At 40.6% G+C, this 22,441-nt stretch overlaps 1 protein-coding gene across 1 annotated transcript; it reads right to left on the reverse strand.

Moving 5' to 3' along the window:
- Window positions 1-7,811: 7,811 nt before the first annotated feature.
- Window positions 7,812-21,451, reverse strand: kiaa0895l. The gene is made up of 7 exons (XM_053314796.1): window positions 21,279-21,451; window positions 18,389-19,152; window positions 16,254-16,397; window positions 13,477-13,609; window positions 9,746-10,051; window positions 8,271-8,368; window positions 7,812-8,103 (listed from the first exon to the last, which is right to left on the reverse strand). Exons 2-7 carry the CDS (start codon window positions 19,112-19,114, stop codon window positions 7,942-7,944), a joined length of 1,569 nt encoding a protein of 522 aa, XP_053170771.1. The 5' UTR covers window positions 19,115-19,152; window positions 21,279-21,451; the 3' UTR covers window positions 7,812-7,941.
- Window positions 21,452-22,441: the final 990 nt, after the last annotated feature.

The following is a 22,441-nucleotide window of genomic DNA, read 5'->3' on the forward strand; positions in this document are numbered from 1 at the left end:
CAAAAAGGTGTGTGTTGAAGTGTTATTTCCTCACGACGTCGAGTCCAGACTGCTGCGTTCCTGTTCTTAAGTTACAATAAAGTGTGAATTAGCTGGTCTGACCTTTTTAAGCTTTCTCTGGTTTCCCGTTGTTTAATGTCAGATAGCGTAAAAAATGGTGTGTAAGTCGCACCTTTAACGCAATATTTGATCATTTAAAAGTGAGGTGTGTGCATCTTATACACCAGTGTGTCACGTTCCACTCAGGACGAGCACAGTGAGGAATGGAGGACACTACTCACTTAGCCAATGTGACATGAATAGTCTCTTAGCTGCTAATGTGAAGTGTGGCAATACTGAGGTCAAAGGTCATGTCCATGTATCATACGATAAGTCCATATATAGACATGCTTACTATTATTATTGTGACAGACCTACATGGAGAAACTGCAACACTTTCCCCACATCTACTGTAAAAAGCTGATATACTTATATGTATAAGATGGACCTTTTAACGCAATATTTCTTCATTTAAAAGTGGGAAGCGTCTTATACACCAGTGTGTCCTATTACCAGTAAAATACAGAGAGAGGTTGGATCTGGATATGATTATAGGTATGCAAAGGGCCGTCCACACTAAGAACAATAACTATAACAGTAATGTGTTGCTAGGGGGTGTGACTGTATGTATGTGTGTGTGTGTGTGTGTGTGTGTGGTTTCAGAGGAGTCTCTATCTGTATCCTTGTTTATCTCCCGGTCACAGTAGCATGTAGCATTGCTCTATGTGCGCTAATAACAGAAAGCACATACCTTTTGTTCATTATTAATGAATAAAGCAACTGCCGGAGGAACTGACGCTTTGACCGGACCAATCACAGCCCTTGCGGTCCGCGTTGCCGTGACGCGTAGTTAGGATTTTTTGGAGGTGCACGTCAGGCTACGGCGTAGGGGTCGACGCAGAGGGCTACAAGTAGCTACGCCATCAGTCCGACGCAGAAGCATAAATCAGCCTTAAAGTGGAAGTGAAACGGGCATATTTTGGCACTGGTGGTGAAAAAGTACGTTATAAAAAACACCCTGCCGAAAATCTGAATCAAAAAAGTTGCTAAAGCCATAAATACAACACATTTATTTCGTAATTTCTACCTGGTTATCTAGCCAGCGAGCCGACATTTTGTAATGACGTCACTGTCTACGTCACGGTTGGTTCTGTGGGTCAGTGAAGACAGTGAAGCGTTACTGAACCGGGTTGAGCACACTGAATTTGGAAAATGGAAGAAGATGAACTTGAAAGACCAACTGAGTTTGTGATAAATCCAATGGCGTACGCATTTCAGCCTATACGACATGGGAATAGAGCAGTGGTACGAGTGGAAGAAGTCCTGGACCCCGTGGTCATAACGATGAGCGTCTTATGCTCTTATGAACTATAACGTCCTATAAACAGCGGCGTCAAGCACAGGATGGCATTGAATTGATCTACAGACCAAACTGATGTTGAAGCACGACTCGGGTGCAGTAGTCTATTTGAGCACAGCGACAGCTCTGATGAAGAGTATTTGGGACTGAGTAATATTCAATGGACAACGAGTCGATGTTGGCCACGATAGGATTTAGATTCGGGAGCCAGAGATCAATATGGGACGTTATCACATGCTGATTTAACACAATCACTTCCGTTCATATCAAAATCACTAAAAGCAACTCAAATATCATTTTTATGCCTTTTATTTCTGAGCTCAACCAGACATTTAAATGAAAATGAACCTATTCTTGTTTTAATATATATACACATAGACCTCCTGTTCACTATAAAGCACCACATTTTGATATATTGAGCTTTAAAAATGTTCACATGCTATAAAAGAAAACTGTAAAGAACATTCATTTACTGTTTTTATAGATTATAGCAGGAGATTTCTGCTTCTCTTTAAAAACAGCAGCACATTTCAGACAGTTTATAGTCTGTCTGAAGCATCTGATGATAATAATGATAATAAATAATAATAATAAACAAATTTCAGACAGTTTATAGTCGGTCTGAAGCATCTGATGATAATAATGATAAATAATAAACACATCAGTTTATAGTCTGAAGCATCTGATGACTCGTCTCTATAAGCCAGCTGCAGCAGTAAAACTCGTCACTCTTTTAGAGTTGTGGTTTTTCAAACGATAACATCACCATGGCAACGCTTACAGTTGGTCTGGGAGGTGTGCGCACTCTGACGGAGGATGACGTTTAAAAGTAAACAACAAATAAAGATTTATTTGTAATGTTATCAATTGAATACAGACTGATAACACTGTCTGGCCTTTTAAAGGGAAGTTATTCAGCTTTATCTGGTTTCCTGTTATTCATGTCCTGTTACATCAGATATCTTGTTAGCTAGACATGACGTACCTAATAAGTCAAACTGTTTTTTTTCTACCTTACTGAAGAGCTGCTCTTCTCAGCCACCTGCTTCATAGCATTTGTTGCTAACGTTGTTCATGTTGGGCTAATTTGGGGAACAGTTTGATGTGTTCTTTGCTCACAACAGAGAGAAGTGTTACCTTTTGTTATCAGTACAGGTTTCTACATGTTTGTTCTAAACTTGTGGTAAAGTGTGAATCCGTTAGCTTATCTGGCTTTTAAAGGGAACTTATTCAGCTTATTCATTATCTGGTTTCCTGTTATTCATGTCCTGTTACATCAGATATCTTGTTAGCTAGACATGACGTACCTAATAAGTCAAACAGTTTTTTTCTACCTTACTGAAGAGCTGCTCTTCTCAGACGCCCATAAATGGCCACCTGCTTCGTAGCCTTTTGTTGCTAACGTTATTCCTGTTGGGCTAATTTGGGGAACAGTTTGACGTGTTCTTAGCTCACAACAGAGAGAAGTGTTACCTTTTGTTATCAGTCCAGGTTTCTACACATTTGTTCTAAACTTGTTGTAAAGTGTGAATCTGTTAGCTTATCTGGCATCTTACAGGAACACTTTCAGCTTTATCTGGTTTCCTGTTATGTATGTCCTGTTATAGAAGATATCTTGTTAGCTAGACATGACATACCTAATAAGTCAAATAGTTTTTTTTACCTTCTCAGATGCCCATAAATGGCCATCTGCTTTGTAGCATTTGTTGCTAACGTTATTCCTGTTGGGCTAATTTGGGGAACATTTTGACGTGTTCTTTGCTCACAACAGAGAGAAGTGTTACCTTTTGTTATCAGTCCAGGTTTCTACACATTTGTTCTAAACTTATGGTAAAGTGTTATCTGGCTTTTTTAAAAGGAACACGTTCATCTTTATCTGGTTTCCTGTTGTCCGTCCATCTGCTCGTCTTCATTGCCCGTAAAAGGCTTGAAGTTTTATTTCCTCTCAAAAAAAAAAAAAAAAAGAAAGAAAGAAGAAGTGACATTTTTTACTTACCAGTTATTATCAATGGCGGTCAGACTGCCATGTTCCTGTTCTTGATTTAGGGTAAAGTGAGAATCCGCTGGACTTATTCAGTATTTTTTGGTTCCATGTTATTTATATACAGTTAACTCAGATGTATGCGTTAGCTAGACGCAGTCAACGTTTCAAAACGATATGCATCTGTTCTGTAGTCTGTGTCAATAAGGTTTCTCATGTTGTGCTATTTGTGGTCAGTTTGATGCAACCCTATAACCCTCTTCACAATAGAGGAAATTACATTTCTATTTCTTCAGTAGTTTTTGTGTCCAGACTGTTTCTGTTTTTCATCTGTGGTGAAGTGTGAATACATTAGCTTGTCTGGTCTGGCTTTTAAAAGAAAAACATATTCCGCTTTTTTCTGGTTTCCTGTTATTTATGTACTGTTGCATCAGATATGTGTTAGCTCAACGTGGTCAACGCTTCAAAGTCTGTGTTTTCCTACAAGATACAAGTAAATAGTCAAAAGAACTCTTCATAGTTTAATAGTCATAAGTCAGTAAAAAAAAAATGGTTTTAATATAAATATCGTACAAGCTCATGAAGGACTTTTGGTCAGTTTATAGTTATGACAAATTTCCTGCTGAATTAATTTAAACAGTAGGTTAAACGTCAGTCTCTAACACACAATAATCATAATTCTGACATCTCCAATAAGAGTGACAGGATCCAAATTCACTGTAATTAGCATTTAAAAGAAGGTGAAGATGCAATAAAGTCAAAATAAAAAGTCTGTTAGCTTGTTTTTTGGTGCGTCATGAAACAGAAGCAGAGACTTCATCTAGTGTGTGTACTTTTTAATAAATAAACTGGAAATTCAAGGTGTTTTTCCAGAACATAAAACACTTGTGCAACATTCGTGCGTTACAAATAGGTGCATTCGTTTCGGCGAATCCCGGCGGAGGTTTCGTCTTCACCACTCGGGTTTGAAAGCCGATGAGGTCAGCAGACGACAACCTGCCCAAATTTAAAACACATCTGCTTACCAAATGGCTAAAATTGTAAACATTTTCCTTCTGTGTTTTTTTTTCCCTTTTTTTTTTTTTTCAATTATTATTACACGTTAAATCTGTTGTTTTCAAAATGCATCACAGATATTCAGAGTTCACATTTTGGTCAAGTGTTTTTTCTTTAAAGTTAAAAACTGGGGCCGGCTGTGATGCTTCGCTCACATCCTCCGTGCCGTGACCTGGATTGTTGTTTTTGTTTTTGTTTTTTTTTTTTTTTTTTTTTTTGCGGCTTGGCCCAAAATGAATGCCCTGACTTGACATCTGAAGTGTCGAAAAACAGTAAAAAGCAGCCTACAAACACACGGCTAGCTACAGCAGATGAGCTCGACACCCATCGAAGGCACGAAGCCACAACACCCCCACTTCCTCCTCGGCCAGTGACCGACACAGTGACTGGCCGAGTTTGGCTGCTAATCGAAGAGCCCAACAGTGGATTAACGATGCCACTTGGCACTTTATATCTACGTGTTAAAGGAGTAGTTTGACATTTTTTGGACGATAATCTTAGTATCTGTCTTGCCGAGTTAGATGAGAAGATTGATACCACACACATTTCTGTACGTTAGCAGGGTCTGAAATGAGCAGAAAACGGTTAAAAATGTAGAATTAAACCTTCGTAATATAAACAGTTAAAGGCTAAAATAGGCTTTGCTTGTATTGAAAGTGCAACTCGTTAATATTTAAGCATTAAATGGGTAAAATATCATCTGTAACTAATTATAACCATTAAATATTGCCATTAAATGTTCTTGCATTATAAATTCAACTGCCATTTGAATATATGGGTCTGTCACACAAAACAGAAATACAGGATAAATTATCAAAAATGCCCCTAAAAACTTATATTTCATGAGGGCAAAAGCTAAAAAACTAATCTGATAATACAGCCAGCAGGCCGTTAGCTTAGCTTTAGCATGAAGACTACAAATAAGAGAAAACAGCTGTTCTGAGATGTAAAAAATAGCAACTTATTATTACATTCTCATTGATATTCTCCTCTTTTTAAATTATTATTATTGCTCTGCATGCTTATAAATGATCTGAATAACTTGTCATTTTAAGCAGATGCTCGGTAATTTAGTTTTAACATTATCGTAATAAACGTTTTGTAGTTTGAGGTTTAGTGTTTTATTTTATTCCGTGAAATGTAAAGCGTGTAAAAGGTCAGACATGTTGACCATTTTAACTATTTAATGTTAAACAGCTCAGATTTTACAAAGCTAATGTTACTTTTGTCAGTTTGTTGATTTCGGCAAGCTAACTTATTCACAGATTAACTTGTAGTGGAAGTAGTGAATCATTTATAGTGTTGACCATTAATTAAGCATTTGTAACTCTCTCTTTAACTTATGAAACTAAACTCTGAACATACATTATTCTGTACGGTGAATCGCTGAACATCCAAGTGTACTGTAGCCCTTTCTTAATAATTATCGACTTATCGAACGTAATTATCAGCATCATCATGTCTATATATGGACTTAACATATGATACATGGACATGACCTTTGACCTCAGTATTGCCACACTTGACATTAGCAGCTAAGAGGCTATTCATGTCACATTGGCTAAGTGAGTAGTGTCCTCCATTCCTCACTGTGCTCGTCCTGAGTGGAGACTGCAGAAGAATTAAAGGTAAATAACTCTGTCCCCAAACATAATATAGGGCCCTAAGATTTCCATGATTCCGGAATTGGCCGCGATTCCGGAATCACGACACAATTCCGGAATCACGGAGTCCCCAAACACAATGGCAGTCTGGGTTTTTACTGAAGTGTAGCGCCCACTCTACAATCCCATTATGCTATCATATTATCATTATATCAGTGGTATTAACTGAAATTCAAATGACAATAATATTGTTTATCGCGGTTATTTCTGAGACAATATATTGTCCAATAAAAGTAGTTATTGTGACAGGCCTACACTAGTTTAGCAAGCATAGCAACAGTAACTAACCAACAGTAAAAGTAGTTATGACAGGTCTTCTCGTGAAAAGTCATATTTTCGAATGAATCATTAATTATAGTCCCAATCACTGAATTCATGCCCTCTAATACATTTTTTTTTATCTACTTCCAAAATGTATTTGTGTTCCTTTAATCATGTTGATTTTGCGATTTTGTTCTCCTGTGGCTACTTTACTACTAAACAACCTAATCCCACCCCCGCCCCTCTTTACATTATTATTATGATATTATCGATATTATAATGACGATAATATCGTTTATTGCGATTATTTCTGAGACAATATATCATCCGATAAAAGTAGTTATCGTGACAAGAAGAAAAATATATGAACCTCTTTAAATTAAGAGTATCTCTGTTAACTAAAGCTTCATCATCTGAGAAAATTTAAAAGGCTAACAGGCTTTTCGTGCCATGTAACGGTTGCTAAGCTACGATCAGTTAATTGCTGTTCGGGGTTTTATTTCAACTGTTGATTTTACATTTTTAAACAGTTTCTTAGCCTCTCTGCTTGCTTCAGCTACATCCTGAACTAACAGATATGGACAATCCTCTCATCTAAAAAAATCGGCAAGAAATCGAATAAGTGCGCGTCGTAATAAAATAAAACAAAAGGTCAAACTATTCCTTTAACTGTTGCAAAAGAAAGTTTGGTTGCTGCGCAGAGAGGGGGAGCTCGGGTGGACGGGTCACATCACATCACAGTAGCTTTTACTGATATCCAAAAGACCACCAAGGACACTATTAAGACAGCTGATTATCTTCTTAGTAACACTGATATATTTTTTTAATACTTCACTGAGTCCACTGGCACTTGATATGTTAAAGATTCATGGCCTCAGTTATCACCCCACCCCCCCGTCAAAGAAGAGTTTTGAGATGGTGTGTCCTTGGTGTCCTTTTTTTTAAAAAAAATGCAAACAATCTAAGGCATTAAAACAATGGCGTCTACAAAAAGGAGTAAAAGGTATAAAGCTAATACCAGAGAGACATTCAGTTTTGTTTGCTCGAAAGTAAAAAAAAAAAAAAACTTAAATAAATTGCATAAATAAAGCGAAGTGGTTATGAATGTTTGAATCTGTACGTGACATGTTAGCGTCGTCCTGTACAGGCGTTTGAATGCAGTGATTATGTATGAGTCTACATATATAATGTTGGTTACATCGTAGAGTATTGAGGTAACGTCATAGTGGGAGTAAAGGGGGGGGGGGGTTTAGGGGGAGGTTAGGGGTTTTTTTTGGAGGAGGAAAAGAGGGGAGGGGGAGCACTTGAACTGTACTTGGCTCTGTGAAAAAGCCACATAGACATGCACTGGACAAGAGTGAAAATGTAGATAGAGGTGTTAGTGTGTACGTCCCTTTTTGTTCGTTATCATTCAAGTTTTACAAAAAAAAAAAAAAAAAAAATCGCTCAAATAAAGCATTGATAATACTGATATTTTTAAGTGATATATCAAGGAAGGGGGGAAGAGGAGGAGAGGGGAAAGGGAGGGGGGGGCACCACATGATACAGTCCGTGTACCGGCGTCCTCTGGTTAAAGGAGGTCAAGGTAGCAGTTCTTGCAGCGACGAATCGTCCAGTTCGTTTACGGCGACGATGTGATCCAGGTGCTGCAGGTAACGCACCTGGTCTCGCATGAAGTGTGGGATTCTGGTCCGGGTGAGCACAGCCAGATGTCGAAGCCTCTCTACGTCTTCGAAAGACACCTGCGCAGGTAAAGAGGTTTTATCATTATCATGTTTGACCATTCCTAAAATTTAGTAATACTGTATTTTATATGCAGCTGTGAAACACCTCGTTATAGAAATAAAGTTTACCTACTGAGCTGCGTATCTGTATGTGTTAAAATAGGGTTTAAATTAGTGACACTGACCTTTCCTAAGGAGGTCAACATCTTGAAGTCGATGTTCCTTCGATGCCGAAGAATCCGGAGAATCCCGTCCAGGTAGACCTGATCTTTACTGAAGCAACCTGGACCAGAAACACGCAGCATACAGGAGGCATGAAGATAAGACACGACGTGCTGGTCCGGTTATTACAGTGTTTGTAAGTTTGTAAGATTTTTAACGTGAAGGAAAAGTTTGTTTTATATACTGAGCTGATAAAATTCACAGTTTCTTACTTTATTAAACTGATTTTGTGCAGAATAAGATGCTGATTGAGAAATTTAAGTTATAACAGTGTTGGTCTTCATATTAATCTGACAGCACTCAGTCGTGAGTTTTGCGGAAAAGTGACTCAGAAGTTTAATTAGACGTGAGACCGAGGTGTTAAATTAAAGTCAAGGGAGTTGGAAAGAGACCAGACCACATCTAATGAGAATCTAATACTTTCTCTACAGCCGTGTTACCTTTGTATCACTGTTCACAATGTGTGTGTGTGGGTGTGTACTTGCGTTACTCATGTTTCAGGAACATTAATAACACAGTGACATGTGGGGACTCGCCAAATAACGAGTTCTCATAACGTAAATCAATCAAATTTAGTTAGAATTAGAGTTTAGTTAGAGTCATTAATCATTAATTTTAGGGTGAAGGCTTTGTGTAAAGTTAAATTTATATTAAGGTTAGGGATTAGAGTTAGACATGTAGTGGTTATGGTTAAGGTTAATGTCCTCTGAAGTGATGGAAACATGAATGTGTGTGTGTGTGTGTGTGTGTGCTTGTTTTACTCATGTTTTGGGGACATAGATAATACAGTGACATGTGGGGACTCACCAAAAAGCAAGTCCACATAACGTAAATCAATCAAATTTAGGGTAAGAATTAGAGTTTGGTTAGAGTGAATCTCCAGGACATAAATGAAAGTCAATGTTTTGGGGACTCGTCTACTTTATGGGGACAAAAAGCAACGCTCCTTATTACAAATCATTAATTTTAGGGTGAAGACTTTGTGTAAAGTTAAGTTTATATTAAGGTTAGGGTTGGAGTTAGACATGTGGTGGTTATGGTCAAGATTCATGTCCTCGGAAGTGATGGAAACATGAATGTGTGTGTGTGTGTGTGCTTGTTTTACTCATGTTTTGGGGACTCGTCTCCTTTAAGGGGACAAAAAGCAACTCTCCTTATTATAAATCATTAATTTTAGGGTGAAGATTAATGTAATGTCCTCTGAAGTGACAACATGAACATGAATGTGTGTGTGTGTTTGTGCTTGTTTTACTGATGTTTTGGGGACTCGCCAAAAAGCAAGTTCACATAACGTAAATCATTAATTTTAGACTGAATACTTGGCTTAAAGTTAAGATTATATGAGGTAATGGTTAGATTTAGGTATGTTTAAGGTCAATATAATGTCCTCTGAAGTGATGGGGAATGTGTGTGTGTTTGTGTGTGTGTGAGATTTCACCAGGCTGCGAGGTGTCCGTCTGTCCCCTCTTGGCTCGCAGACAGTACTCCCAGCGGACGTCCGGGTCCTGGACGAAGCGTGAGATGTGACTGAAGAGCTGGCTGAAGCTCATGCTGGTGGCGTGGTAAACCGTGTAGTACAGCAGAGCCGCACGCCACAGGTAGGGCTGTTTCCGTAGCAACACGCTGTGCAGGCTGGCCAGACCCTCCTCGGTGGGGTTGGCCGGTTTGAGGCCGTACTGCTTCCTGCCTTCTGTGGTGGCCCACGGCTGCAGATTGTTGTTCACTCCTCGTAGATAATGTGTGCCTGAAGAAATTAATAGAGTAATATTTAACCCTTCCTTCCTTCTTTCCTTGTTCCTTCCCTCCTTCTTCTTTCCCTCTTTCCTCCCTCCTTCTCTCTTTCCTCCCTCCTTTCCTTCCTTCTTCCTTCCTTCTCTTTCCTTCCTCCCTCTTTCTTTCCTTCTTCCTTCCTCCCTCCCTCCTTTCCTTCCTTCTCTCTTTCCTCCCTCCTTTCCTTCCCTCCTTCTCTCTTTCATTCCTTCCTCCCTCCTTTCCTTCCTTCTTCCTTCCTTCCCCCCTTCTCTCTTTCCTTCCTTCCTCCCTCCCTTCCAGGAGGGAGGAAGGACAGAAGGAAAAAGGTAGGAAGGACAGACGGAAGGAAGGAAAAGAACCCAGGAAGGAAAGTGGGCCGGATTGCACCCCTCAGCAGGCCGGTTCTGGCCCACGGGCCGCATGTTTGACACCCCTGGTTTAAGGAGAAGTCATTCAATTTCAAGCTAAAAATAAGAGACCATAAAATAGTGATTGTGAATGTCTTTTAATCAAACATTTATTAAAGACTGATGGGGAATTTATGAATGGGAATTGGTATAAAGACTAATTATGAATCAGAATTGAACAGTATGTAAAGGGTTAAAAACTTTAAAAAGCTGTGAAAGTTCTTGTATTCTGCATATTTTGATATTTTGGGGGGTATTTATAGACATCAGGTCAGTTTTTCCCCCCCTGTAGATGACTGAACCGACCCAGATAATAATCTCACATTTGACAGCAGAGTAATCAAAACCTCACTGGGAGGAAAATGAAAAAAATCAAGCTTCACAGTGTTTTATTTGTTTTTATGTAGCAAGAAGCTGCGATCCACACACACCATAAATACTTTACCTTCCTCGTTTGTTTGACATCGTGCCGTTCAAACCTCACCTCCTTTAAACAGACACACACCCTTCACTATTTACTCTACCTGTTGCCACATCTCAGTGCATTATGCAGTTTAAGCTCTTTGTTACAATACATTCATTTTTTATTTGCCTTCAAACTGTTTCTCTCTCTCTCTCTTTTTTATGAAGGCTTGAAGCTAAATGACCCACATTATGTGACTGTTGGACATTAATCTGCTGCTCTCACACCCTCCACTCATCTGAATTCAGACTTTACTCCAGATGTTCAGGCCTGACTGCTGAGATTTGCTCCCATTCAGCTCCAAAAACATCAATGACCAGAATACCATGACCATTAGAAGATCTCTTCATAATGCACTTATAATGGAAGCGATGGAGGACTAAACCCACAGTCGTCCTTCTGTGCAAAATAAATGTGGAAATATGAAGCTTCAGCTGTTCAAAATGAGTCAAATCAAGTCTTCTATGTTTCAACGTTACAGTGTTTTTAGTACCAAAGTCTTTTAGGCTGCGTTCAGACTGCAGGCAAATCTGATTCAAATCGGATTCCTTCTCAAATCGGATTTTTAGGCCTGACTGTCCACATTGTTTTTAGCAAGTGTCCAACTTGGATTTGGCTCTGTTCAGACTGGGCCACATTAATGACCAATCTGACAGGTTGCCATGGCAACGTCGTCAGAGCGGAGGCGTCATCTAGTGTGTATTGTGTGAGGTCATATAATTGCGACAGTGACAGCAACAACAAAACCTCGAGCTTCGCTTGAACCGAGCCATCTCCCCAAAGATTAAGAATCTGGTTTGAATCTGGACTGATGTTTTCGACGTCCTCCATTGCCTCCAGTGATATCACCTAGCAACAACAACTGGAATAAGTCCTCCAGTGATATCACCTAGCAACAACAACTGGAATAAGTCCTCCAGTGATATCACCTAGCAACAACAACTGGAATAGGCGGGTCTGGTCTCGCATAGAGTGACGTAGCGTAGAGACGTAGAGAGACGTCACGGACAGTCAAATCCAATATGAGTGTTTGGAGTTGTTCAGACTCAGACACATCTGTCCACATGAGATTTGAAACTACCTCCCAAAGGTAGTTTCAATCTGGTTTACAAAAATCAGATCTCATGTGATTTATGACTGTTCAGACTTCATAAGAGACATCCGGTTCCAATCTAGATTGGCTAAAGATCGGATTTTGGCTTGAAGTGTGAACGCAGCTTTGGTTACTATACTTCCACCACAGCTCAACAGGAAACACTAAGAGGGAATCTGATGCTGAAAAGACTGTAAATGTGTCAGATATCACTTGATATGACTAACTCAGACTGCTGAAGCTCAATATAAGCTTCACGTCTACTTTTAAATGCGCTAATCACTGTGTGGAATTAGGTTTGTTTGCAGTCATTTAACTACACCGCGTTTAGAAATCCTCAGACAATCTCAGGTGGGGGAGGATTTTGGATTGTCTGGTATTGTGAAATCAGCCACATTTACATTCTTTTTAGCATCAGATTCCCTCTTAGTGTTTCCTGTTGAGCTGTGGTGGAAGTATAGTAACAAAAAGACTTTGCTACTAAAAACACTGTAACGCTGAAACATAGAAGATGAAGATTTGACTCATTTGGACACTGAAGCTTCATATTAGCTTCACATCAACTTTTAAATACTTTTTTTTTCACACAGGAGGAGGACTGTGGATTTAGTCCTCCATCACGTCCATTGTAAGTTTATTATGAAGGATCTTCTAATGGTCAGTATGAACAGGAGGAATCATTACAGCAAGATTTAATTAGGTCTATCTAATCAGCGCCTCAGCAGTTTATTTTCATTTGGTCGGAAATTAGGAGTTAGAGCCATCAGCCGAATGGCTTAGTACAGGCGCTAACGGGACCACCAGTGTATCTGGTAAATGACCCCACTAATAATGCCTGGATTGTTATCAAACTTCTACAGTAGTACTAATAGACTCTTTACTCATAAATCGATGCATTGGAAAGTTTGTAAGTACACCAGGAGTTTATTAAAATAACACTTACCTGGTGGCTTTTACTCTGCTGCTACTGCTAAAGCTGCTATTTCAACATTGTTGAAATATGGCGCGATCACGCACAGATCTCTAGATGTGCTTTGCGAGACCTTGCAGTATTTCAGTGATCACACGATATTTCAACAATGTTTACAGCTTTAGCAGTAGCAGTAGAGTAAAAGCCACCAGGTAAGTGTTATTTTAATAAACTCCTGGTGTACTTATAAACTTTCCAATGCATCGATTTATGAGTAAAGACCCTATTTGTACTACTGTAGAAGTTTGATAACAATCCAGACATTATTAGTGGGGTCATGTACCAGATACACAGGTGGTCCCGTTAGCGCCTGTACTCCACTATTTTCCGACCAAATGAAAATAAATGGTTGAGGTGGGGTTTACATAGACCTCATGGTGCATATGACGCTAGGTCGAAATTACGCCGAACTATCGCTTTAAGACATACTTACAAATTGTGGACTTATACTTATTACCGTAACTATATGAATATCTGCTCCCACCTATTTCATGTCTCAGCATCCCCTCCAGCCAGTGCTGTCGAGCTCCGGCCAGGTTGATGGTCAGAGTGGGACGACAGCTCTCCACCACCATGACGGCCTGAGACAGCAGCTCGTCAGACAGGCGCACCACGACCTGGACACACACACACACGGACACACACAGACACACACACAGACACACACAGACACAGATCAAGTTACGCTTCCTTTCTCTAGACTGCTGGAATGAATCTGAGCACAGGCGGAGAAGCTGTAACACATGACATGAAACACCAGAGCAAACATAAAGGAGATCATCATCATATTCATCAGTGTCAGTTTAAACAGACACTTCCTTCATCTTCCTATGAGTCCATTGTGTTTGTATTATTTGCACTAAAGCTATAATTACAGCGCAAACAAACGGATCAAATAACCGCTGCTACTGTTCTCATTAATGGTTTTATAGCCGTCTCAGGTTTGTGTGTCAATATGTCCGATAGCTGAGAGTACAGAGGACTCGGAGGTGTGTTTTATAAACGTATGAATAACTTTCACACATCCTTTATTTGTGGATCAAAATTTCTGCTTTTAATCCATTTTGAGAGAATATATTAGAGGATTATGGTAAAAATGTCTAAGTGGTGTAACCATACCAGACTGAATAACTTCTGGGATTAACGCAGTTCCCAAATAGGAAAAAAATGATTTTCCTATTTTAGTACTTGTTGTAATTTAAGTATATTGGAAGTATTTAACTCTAGATTATATAGATTACCATTTGTTAAAATAGGAGGAGCACTCTTGTTCTGAGTGTGTGTGTGTGTGTGTGTGTGTGTGTGTGTGTGTGTGTGTTTCTGGGGGTTTTTTGGGTTGATATATTTATTTATTATTATTTTTATATGTATACTTGGGTACATTGATGTAAAGTGTGTATATATGTAATTACATGTTCATACAGCTGCTTCTATGTACAAACGACTATATGTCTAAAAATCTGTATTTCTGATGTAAAAAGTTAAATAACCATAATGGCTGCAATTTCTTATATTTATATTTCTTGTATCTCCATATGTTTTAGGTTTTGAACTCGTCTTCTTCAGCTGAAGGAGCAAAGTTTCTCTTGAGCTCACCTTAAAATCTCAGTCCAATTTAAAAAGCTTGATAAGAAAATAATAATTTTTGGACAAATGGATGAATTCTTTGAGCTCCAGTAATAAATGTGCTGATTCTCAACACTGCAGAACAGGAATGTTTTTTGTTTTGGCCTTTTCAGAGACCTGCAGAGAGGGGTTAGTCTCACACACATAGTCACAAAGACACACACACACACACACACACACACACACACAGAGAGAGACACACACACACACACACAGAGAGAGACACACAGAGAGAGAGAGAGGCACACACACAGAGAGAGAGAGACACACACACACAGAGAGAGAGAGACACACAGACACACACACACACACACACACACAGAGAGAGACACACAGAGAGAGAGAGAGAGACACACACACAGAGAGAGAGAGACACACACACACAGAGAGAGAGACACACACACACAGAGAGAGAGACACACACAGAGAGAGAGAAAGAGAGAGAGAGACACACACACACACAGAGAGAGAGAGACACACACACACAGAGAGAGAGACACACACAGAGAGAGAGAAAGAGAGACACACACACACAGAGAGAAAGAGAGAGAGAGACACACACACACACAGAGAAAGAGAGAGAGAGAGACACACACACAGAGAGACAGACACACACACACAATAGACCACTCCCGTGTCTTTGTTGTTAGGGGGAGGAGACCCTTGTTTGCTTTCTACTGGAGCGTCGTGTCATGTGACGGCAGAGTCAACATCCTGCTGGCGCATTAACTAAAACTAACAGACCTGCAAACACTACGAGAGCCCGCTCCTCGTTCAGAAGAACCTGATTCTGTTTGAAGACCTGATTCCTGATGATTTGTTTATTTACTGGGAGGTGATGAAGTCTGTAGTAGTAAAGGCTCGTAACTCCCTAAATGTGTTTTTAAACTAAGACCTGAAGCAGACAGTTAAACAGGTTTAGTTCTTCAGGCTCGGTCGTTGTTTATGTCGGTGTAAAAACAAACTGGGTTAATGAGGGTTTCTTGTGTCTCCATGTGGTTTAGTTTAAATCTAAAGGGTTAAAACTAGTGCAGTCAAACGATTAATTTTTTTAATCGAGATTAATCGCAGAAAAATCTCTCTCGAGATTAATCTCTCTCGAGATTAATCGCAGATTAATCTCTCTCTCGAGATTAATCTCTCTCTCGATTAATCGCAGATTAATCTCTCTCTCGATTAATCGCAGATTAATCTCTCTCTCGAGATTAATCTCTCTCTCGATTAATCGCAGATTAATCTCTCTCTCGAGATTAATCTCTCTCTCGATTAATCGCAGATTAATCTCTCTCTCGAGATTAATCTCTCTCTCGATTAATCGCAGATTAATCTCTCTCTCGAGATTAATCTCTCTCTCGATTAATCTCAGATTAATCTCTCTCTCGAGATTAATCTCTCTCTCGATTAATCGCAGATTAATCGATCTCTCGAGATTAATCTCCTGTCTCACAATGAAGTAAAAAAATCTATTTTTATTTTGTTATTTTCATTTTTCTCCCTTACTAGGATGTGGTGAGGGGTTTTTTGGTATATGATGAAAAACTATAAATAAAAACCAAAAGCTTCCTCCCTCCCACTCTTCTCTTTTTACACACAGATTAAAGTCTGGATGATTATTCAGCTCCAGTCTGAGCTCACCTCTCCCACGCAGCCTTCCTTCTGCAGGTATTTACGCACGGCAGCCCAGACTTGACTTTTAGGGAGCACGTTGCCGCCCGTCACATCCTCGAAGTTCTCATAGGAGGCAAACTTCTTCAGGACGCACTCCATGATCCCGACCGCCTGCAAGAGGACAGAAACATCATCATCATCACCATCATTATCATCATCCCGACCGCCTGCAGCATGACAGAAACACCGCCATCATCACCATCATCACCATCTCAATCATCACCATCATCATCATCCCGACCGCCTGCAGGACGACAGAAACATCACCATCATCATCACCACCATCATCACCACCATCACTATCATCATCATCACCATCATCATCTCAATCATCACCATCATTACATCATCCCATCACCACCACCACCATCATCATCATCACCATCACCATCATCATCTCAATCATCACCATCACATCATCATCATCCCGACCGACTGCAGCATGACAGAAACACCACCATCACCATCATCATCTCAATCATCACCATCATCACTATCATCATCATCATCATCACCACCACCATCATCACACCATCATCACCACCATCATCATCTCAATCATCACCATCATTACATCATCCCATCATCATCACCACCACCACCATCATCACCATCACATCATCATCATCCCGACCGCCTGCAGCATGACAGAAACACCACCATCACCATCATCATCACCATCATCATCTCAATCATCACCATCATTACCATCATCACTATCATCATCATCATCATCCCGACTGCCTGCAGGACAACAGAAACATCACCACCATTATCATCGCCATCATCACCATCATCATCATCATCATCACCACCACCATCATCATCATCTCAATCATCACAACCAGCATCATCAGCATCATGATCATCACCACCATCACCATCCTCATCACCATCACCACCGTCATCATCATCATCTCAATCATCACCATTATTACCATCATTACCATCATCACCATCATCATCATCCCGACCGCCTGCAGGACGACAGAAACATCACCACCATCATCATCACCACCATCACTATCATCATCACCACCATCACTATCATCATCATCACCATCATCATCTCAATCATCACCATCATTACATCATCCCATCATCACCACCACCACCACCACCACCATCATCACCATCGCCACCACTATCACCATCATCACCATCACCATCATCATCTCAATCATCACCATCATCACCACCATCACCATCATCACACCATCATCACCATCATCTCAATCATCACCATCATTACATCATCATCATCATCCCGACCGCCTGCAGCATGACAGAAACACCACCATCACCATCATCACCATCATCATCATCATCACCACCATCATCACCACCATCACCACCACCACCACTATCATCATCTCAATCATCACCATCATTACCATCATCACTATCATCATCATCATCATCCCGACCGCCTGCAGGACGACAGAAACATCACCATCATCGCCATCATCATCACATCACCACCACCATCATTATCACCATCATCATCATCATCGCCATCATCACCATCATCATCATCATCATCACATCACCACCACCACCACCATCATCTCAATCATCACCATCATCACAACCAGCATCATCAGCATCATGATCATCACCATCATCACCACCATCACCATCCTCACCATCATCACTGTCATCATCATCATCATCTCAATCATCACCATTATTACAATCATTACCATCTTCACCATCATCATCCCGACCGCCTGCAGGACGACAGAAACATCGCCATCATCACCATCATCATCATCATCATCATCATCACCATCATCCCGACCGCCTACAGGACTACAGAAACATCACCATCATCACATCACCACCACCACACCATCGTCATCATCACAACCAGCATCATCAGCATCATGATCATCATCACCACCATCACCATCATCACCGTCGTCATCACCATCATCACCATCACCACCATCATCACCGTCGTCATCACCATCATGATCATCATCATCACTGTGACGGCCCTGGGCCTCCTTAGTAAAGGGGATAGTCACCACCATCACCATCATCACTGTCGTCATCACCAACATCATCATCATCACCATCGGTCTTTGATCTTGACGTACCTGTTCGAGGAAGAGTCCCGATCCCTCTCTGTACTTCTCCAGCACGCTCCTCGGCTCAGGCTGAGCGTACTCAAACTGCGGCTCGTACTTGTAGTCCGACTGGAAGAACGCCTGCTTCTCCTGCTCCAAGTTCAGAGGCCGCAGTGCGACCAGCAGACAGGGCCTGGCGGATCCGGGCATCGTCGTGCTCCCCGTCCCCTTAGCGATGTGCGGCAGGGACGTGGCCGGTCTCATTTGGCCCCTGCCGGCTCGGAGCCCCAGGGAGTAGTTGACGGAGCAGGTGCTCTCGCTGCGGCGCATCCAGCCGCCCGCTCCCAGGCTGGGGCTGGTAAGGCTGCGAGCCGGAGGCGAAGGGGCCGCCGAACCGCTGCGCCACGGAGGCTGCACGATCCGCCTGTCCGCCATCTGCTCCTGAGACCCCCGCAGGCGCTGGGGGGTCATCTCCAGGCTGAGAGGGCGGCGGAGGGGCGGTCTGGGTGTGGCGCCGCCTTTTAATGACGATGACCTCCTCTCTACTAGCTGGCCGCTGCTGTTGGTCTGGGCAGGAAGTCCGTTGTGGGACACTTTCTCTTTCTCTTTCTCCTTCTTGGCGACATTGCTCCTTCTGGCCGGCGGTCTGGGATTGGTGGCAGTGGTTTTGGGGACTCGGTTGCCCGGTTCCCTGCTGCTCCCGACGCTCTTACCCTCAACCTGATCCATGAAGACTTCTCCTGAGTCCAACACCATCACCACGCCTCAGACTGCAGCTAGCTCCGACCCCAACGCTGAGAACAGAGAAGAAAGATGAACGTAAACAACTCCAAGAGGGACACCAGAGACCATGATTTTTGTTTTTTTTACATTGTGTTTATTGAGGATTTTCGATAGTACAACAACATGAACACAATCCGAGTTTGAGTTAGCGCCTCCACGCTAAACACCCAGGTGCAGCCAAGCCAGCCTCAGCTCCACCAAAGGACCATTTTGGAGTGTGGGAGTCGCAGCAGAGCCGTGATTGATTCCCAGTTAAGACACTCTGGTAAGAAATGCTTTACATTATGGGCTTAAAACTGCCTTGAAATGTAAAATAACAGGATTTTAAACATGCAATTCAAAACGCGATTAACTATGGAAATTCTGCGATTAATCTCGATTAAAAAATAATAATTGTTTGACAGCCCTAATCACGATATTTTTAACCAAATACCTCAATATCAATATTGTGACAATATTGTAGAGATGACTATTGGTGCTTTCACAAAATATTTACACAATGAGATTTTTAATAAGTTATCATCAGTAATGTGGATATAATGACTAATTGGATAAAGGCAGATAATAAAACAGTGATTTTAAAGCTCAATATATCAAAATGTGGCACGTTATAGTGAACAGGAATCATTTAAATGTCTGGTTGAGCTTTAGAAATACCAACATCAAATGATATTTCAGTTTTTTTGTGTGATTTGATATAAATAGAAACTCCTGAATCAGATCGAATCGACAATCAAACTTTGGCAAACATCGAATCATTACAATATCATGAATAAACTTTTCTGATTTACACCCCCTTACTTCAAAAACCAGCTGCTCTGGAGTATTTCTAACACTGCCACATTAAACTTTTGGGAGTGATTCAGACATTTTAATGGATCCAACGTGGGAAGAGGTTAATATATATACTGCTTTTCTCTCTGCTGGTGCTAGCGGTGAGTGTGTGAGTGTGAAAAGAGAAAGGAAAAATGGGGGTTGGCATCACTGATTTGCTTGCTTTTAATGCGATTAGAGCTGGCTGAGAAAATGACGGACAGCAGCTGGGCAGCGTGTCAAGAGTTAGTGTCAGACTGTCTGTGATAGTGGAGGACACACACAGAGAGACACACAGAGACAGACATCAGAGAGACAGACAACAGGAAAGCTGGACTGTCCATGATGAGTAAAAAAAAAAAAAGAGGCAGTGATGAACATAAAGACACCAGAACAAACATCTGGACACAGTTTGCAGTGATGAACGTAGGGCTGGGCAATTAATCGAAAAATAATCCAAACCGACATTTAGAAACTCTAATCAACTTAATCTTGCTCATGTCAATTAATTGTGGTGTTCACTGTTGCCATGACAACAAAGGTTGCATATCTCCATTGATGACTTTAACCCAAACCATGATCTTTACATAGTTCTAATCAAGTAAACTAGACAGATTAACCACAGCTTCCTTCCACTTTTCCTTTCTTCCTTCCTCCCTCCTTCTTTCCTTCCCTCCTTCCTTTCCTCTGTCCTTCTTTCCTTCCTTCCTCCCTTCCTTCCTCCTTTCCACCCTTCCTTCTGTTCTCCCGTCTTCCCTTCCTCCCTCCTCATTTCCTTCTCTCCTTCCTTCCTTCCCTCTGTCCTTCTTTCCTTCCTTCCTTCCTTCCTCCCTTACCTTCCTCCCTTCCTTCATTTTAACCCAAACCATGATCTTTACATAGTTCTAATCAAGTAAACTAGACATTAACCACAGCGTCACACCTTAAAACATCTTTATTTTCACTCCCTAAAGACTCCCATTTGTTACGGTGATGTCATTTTGTTTTATGATATTTAAAAATGTTTTCCAAAAATGTAAATGTGTCTCAAGCTTTGTAAAAGTGTTTCACATGTTGTAATCTTGGTTTGAACCTCCTGACCACCGTAATAAAGACACCAGAACAAATATCTAACACACAGTTTGTAGTGATGAACATAAAGACACCAGAACAAACATCTAACAGTCTCCAGTGATGAACATAAAAGAACAAACATCTAATAATTTGCAGTGATGAACATAAAGACACCAGAACAAACATCAGAGACAGTTTGCAGTGATTTTTTTCTCCTCTAAATTAAACACAAACACCAAAATAAACATTATAAAGTGTCAGTAACACTCACCAGCAGCTCTTCCAGGGAGGGTCTTTTCATGGACTCATGTCGGCTGCAGCTCCACACAGACTGGGCAGAGGGGGGAGCTGCTTGGTTGTCTCTGGGCCGGAGGATGGAGATGATATGCGGGTAACTGTACAGCGTGCAGCGGGGCCTGAGGCTGCTGCCCGGGCCGGCCAGGAAACGGAGGTTGTGTTGGAAGATATGACGCGTTACGCCGGATACGACGTAATCACGCACGAACCTCGACGGCGTAGTAGTGGTGACCTCATCACGTCAGATGGCCCCGGTTCACCTCCGAAATGTTATGGATGTTAAAAAGAAGAGAGTTTTTTGTATATTATGGAAATGAAAATAAAGTTTATTGAGAAAAAATGAATAAATAAAATGTTATGGATGCTATTTCTGCTCAGATTTGTATGTTATTTAAAATATTATTCAATATATATTGCTGAACGTAGCTGACAACACCAGTGGGCAATATAGATATTTCTATATTTTTAAATATATATATTTTTTGTGTTTCGTTAGTTTTTTTTATTTCCCCTGTTTATTATTTTTCTGAGCTGGTAGAGTCTGCTCTGACTGAAGTGCAATATTCAGACTACTTAAATGTGCAATACTCTTTATTTCATTTACATATTTTTACATCATTCTCTTGTTTTTACACCTTATTATTAAACTATTTATTCCCCTTGTGTGATTGTGCATGTTGTCTGTCCTGCTGGTTGTTTTTTACTGTTTGTGTTGTTGACTACCAGACATGTATAAAGTACTAGCGATCCAGACTTGAGTAGAAGTACAAGTACTCTATCAAAAAAGTGACTTGAGTAGAAGTAGAAGTGCTCTTTAAGCACCGTACTTAAGTGGAAGTACTAAAGTATTAAACATGTTTTGTACTTAAGTATTGCAAGTAGTTTATTTTTAAAATTACTACTCAAGTACTGAAAGTAAAAGTAAAACTATTGTGTAATGTAGTTATTAAAGAAATCAGTCGAAAGTGTGAAAATCATATTGTTTATATTATTCCAAATGTTTGGCTGTAATGTACAAGAGCACCTTAAAACATTGAGCTTAACTCTTTTGAACAAAAAAATATGTATTGGCAAGTAAAGGGGCAAGTATGTCCCTTCCCCCTTTAAAGCATCTCCCATCACTTCAAACATTACACA

Source organism: Scomber japonicus, chromosome 1 (genome assembly GCF_027409825.1).
Source record: "Scomber japonicus isolate fScoJap1 chromosome 1, fScoJap1.pri, whole genome shotgun sequence".
In the NCBI taxonomy this organism is placed as follows: domain Eukaryota; kingdom Metazoa; phylum Chordata; class Actinopteri; order Scombriformes; family Scombridae; genus Scomber; species Scomber japonicus.

Bases quoted from the DNA above. Each gene is read 5' to 3' on its own strand.
- kiaa0895l (XM_053314796.1), bottom strand. From the start codon at position 19,114: ATGGTGTTGGACTCAGGAGAAGTCTTCATGGATCAGGTTGAGGGTAAG. The intron at 13,610-16,253 runs GTGAGCTCAGAC...GTGTGTGTCCAG, and splicing joins AGGAAGGCTGCGTGGGAGAG to GTCGTGGTGCGCCTGTCTGA. The intron at 8,104-8,270 runs GTCAGTGTCACT...TTACCTGCGCAG, and splicing joins TGTTGACCTCCTTAGGAAAG to GTGTCTTTCGAAGACGTAGA.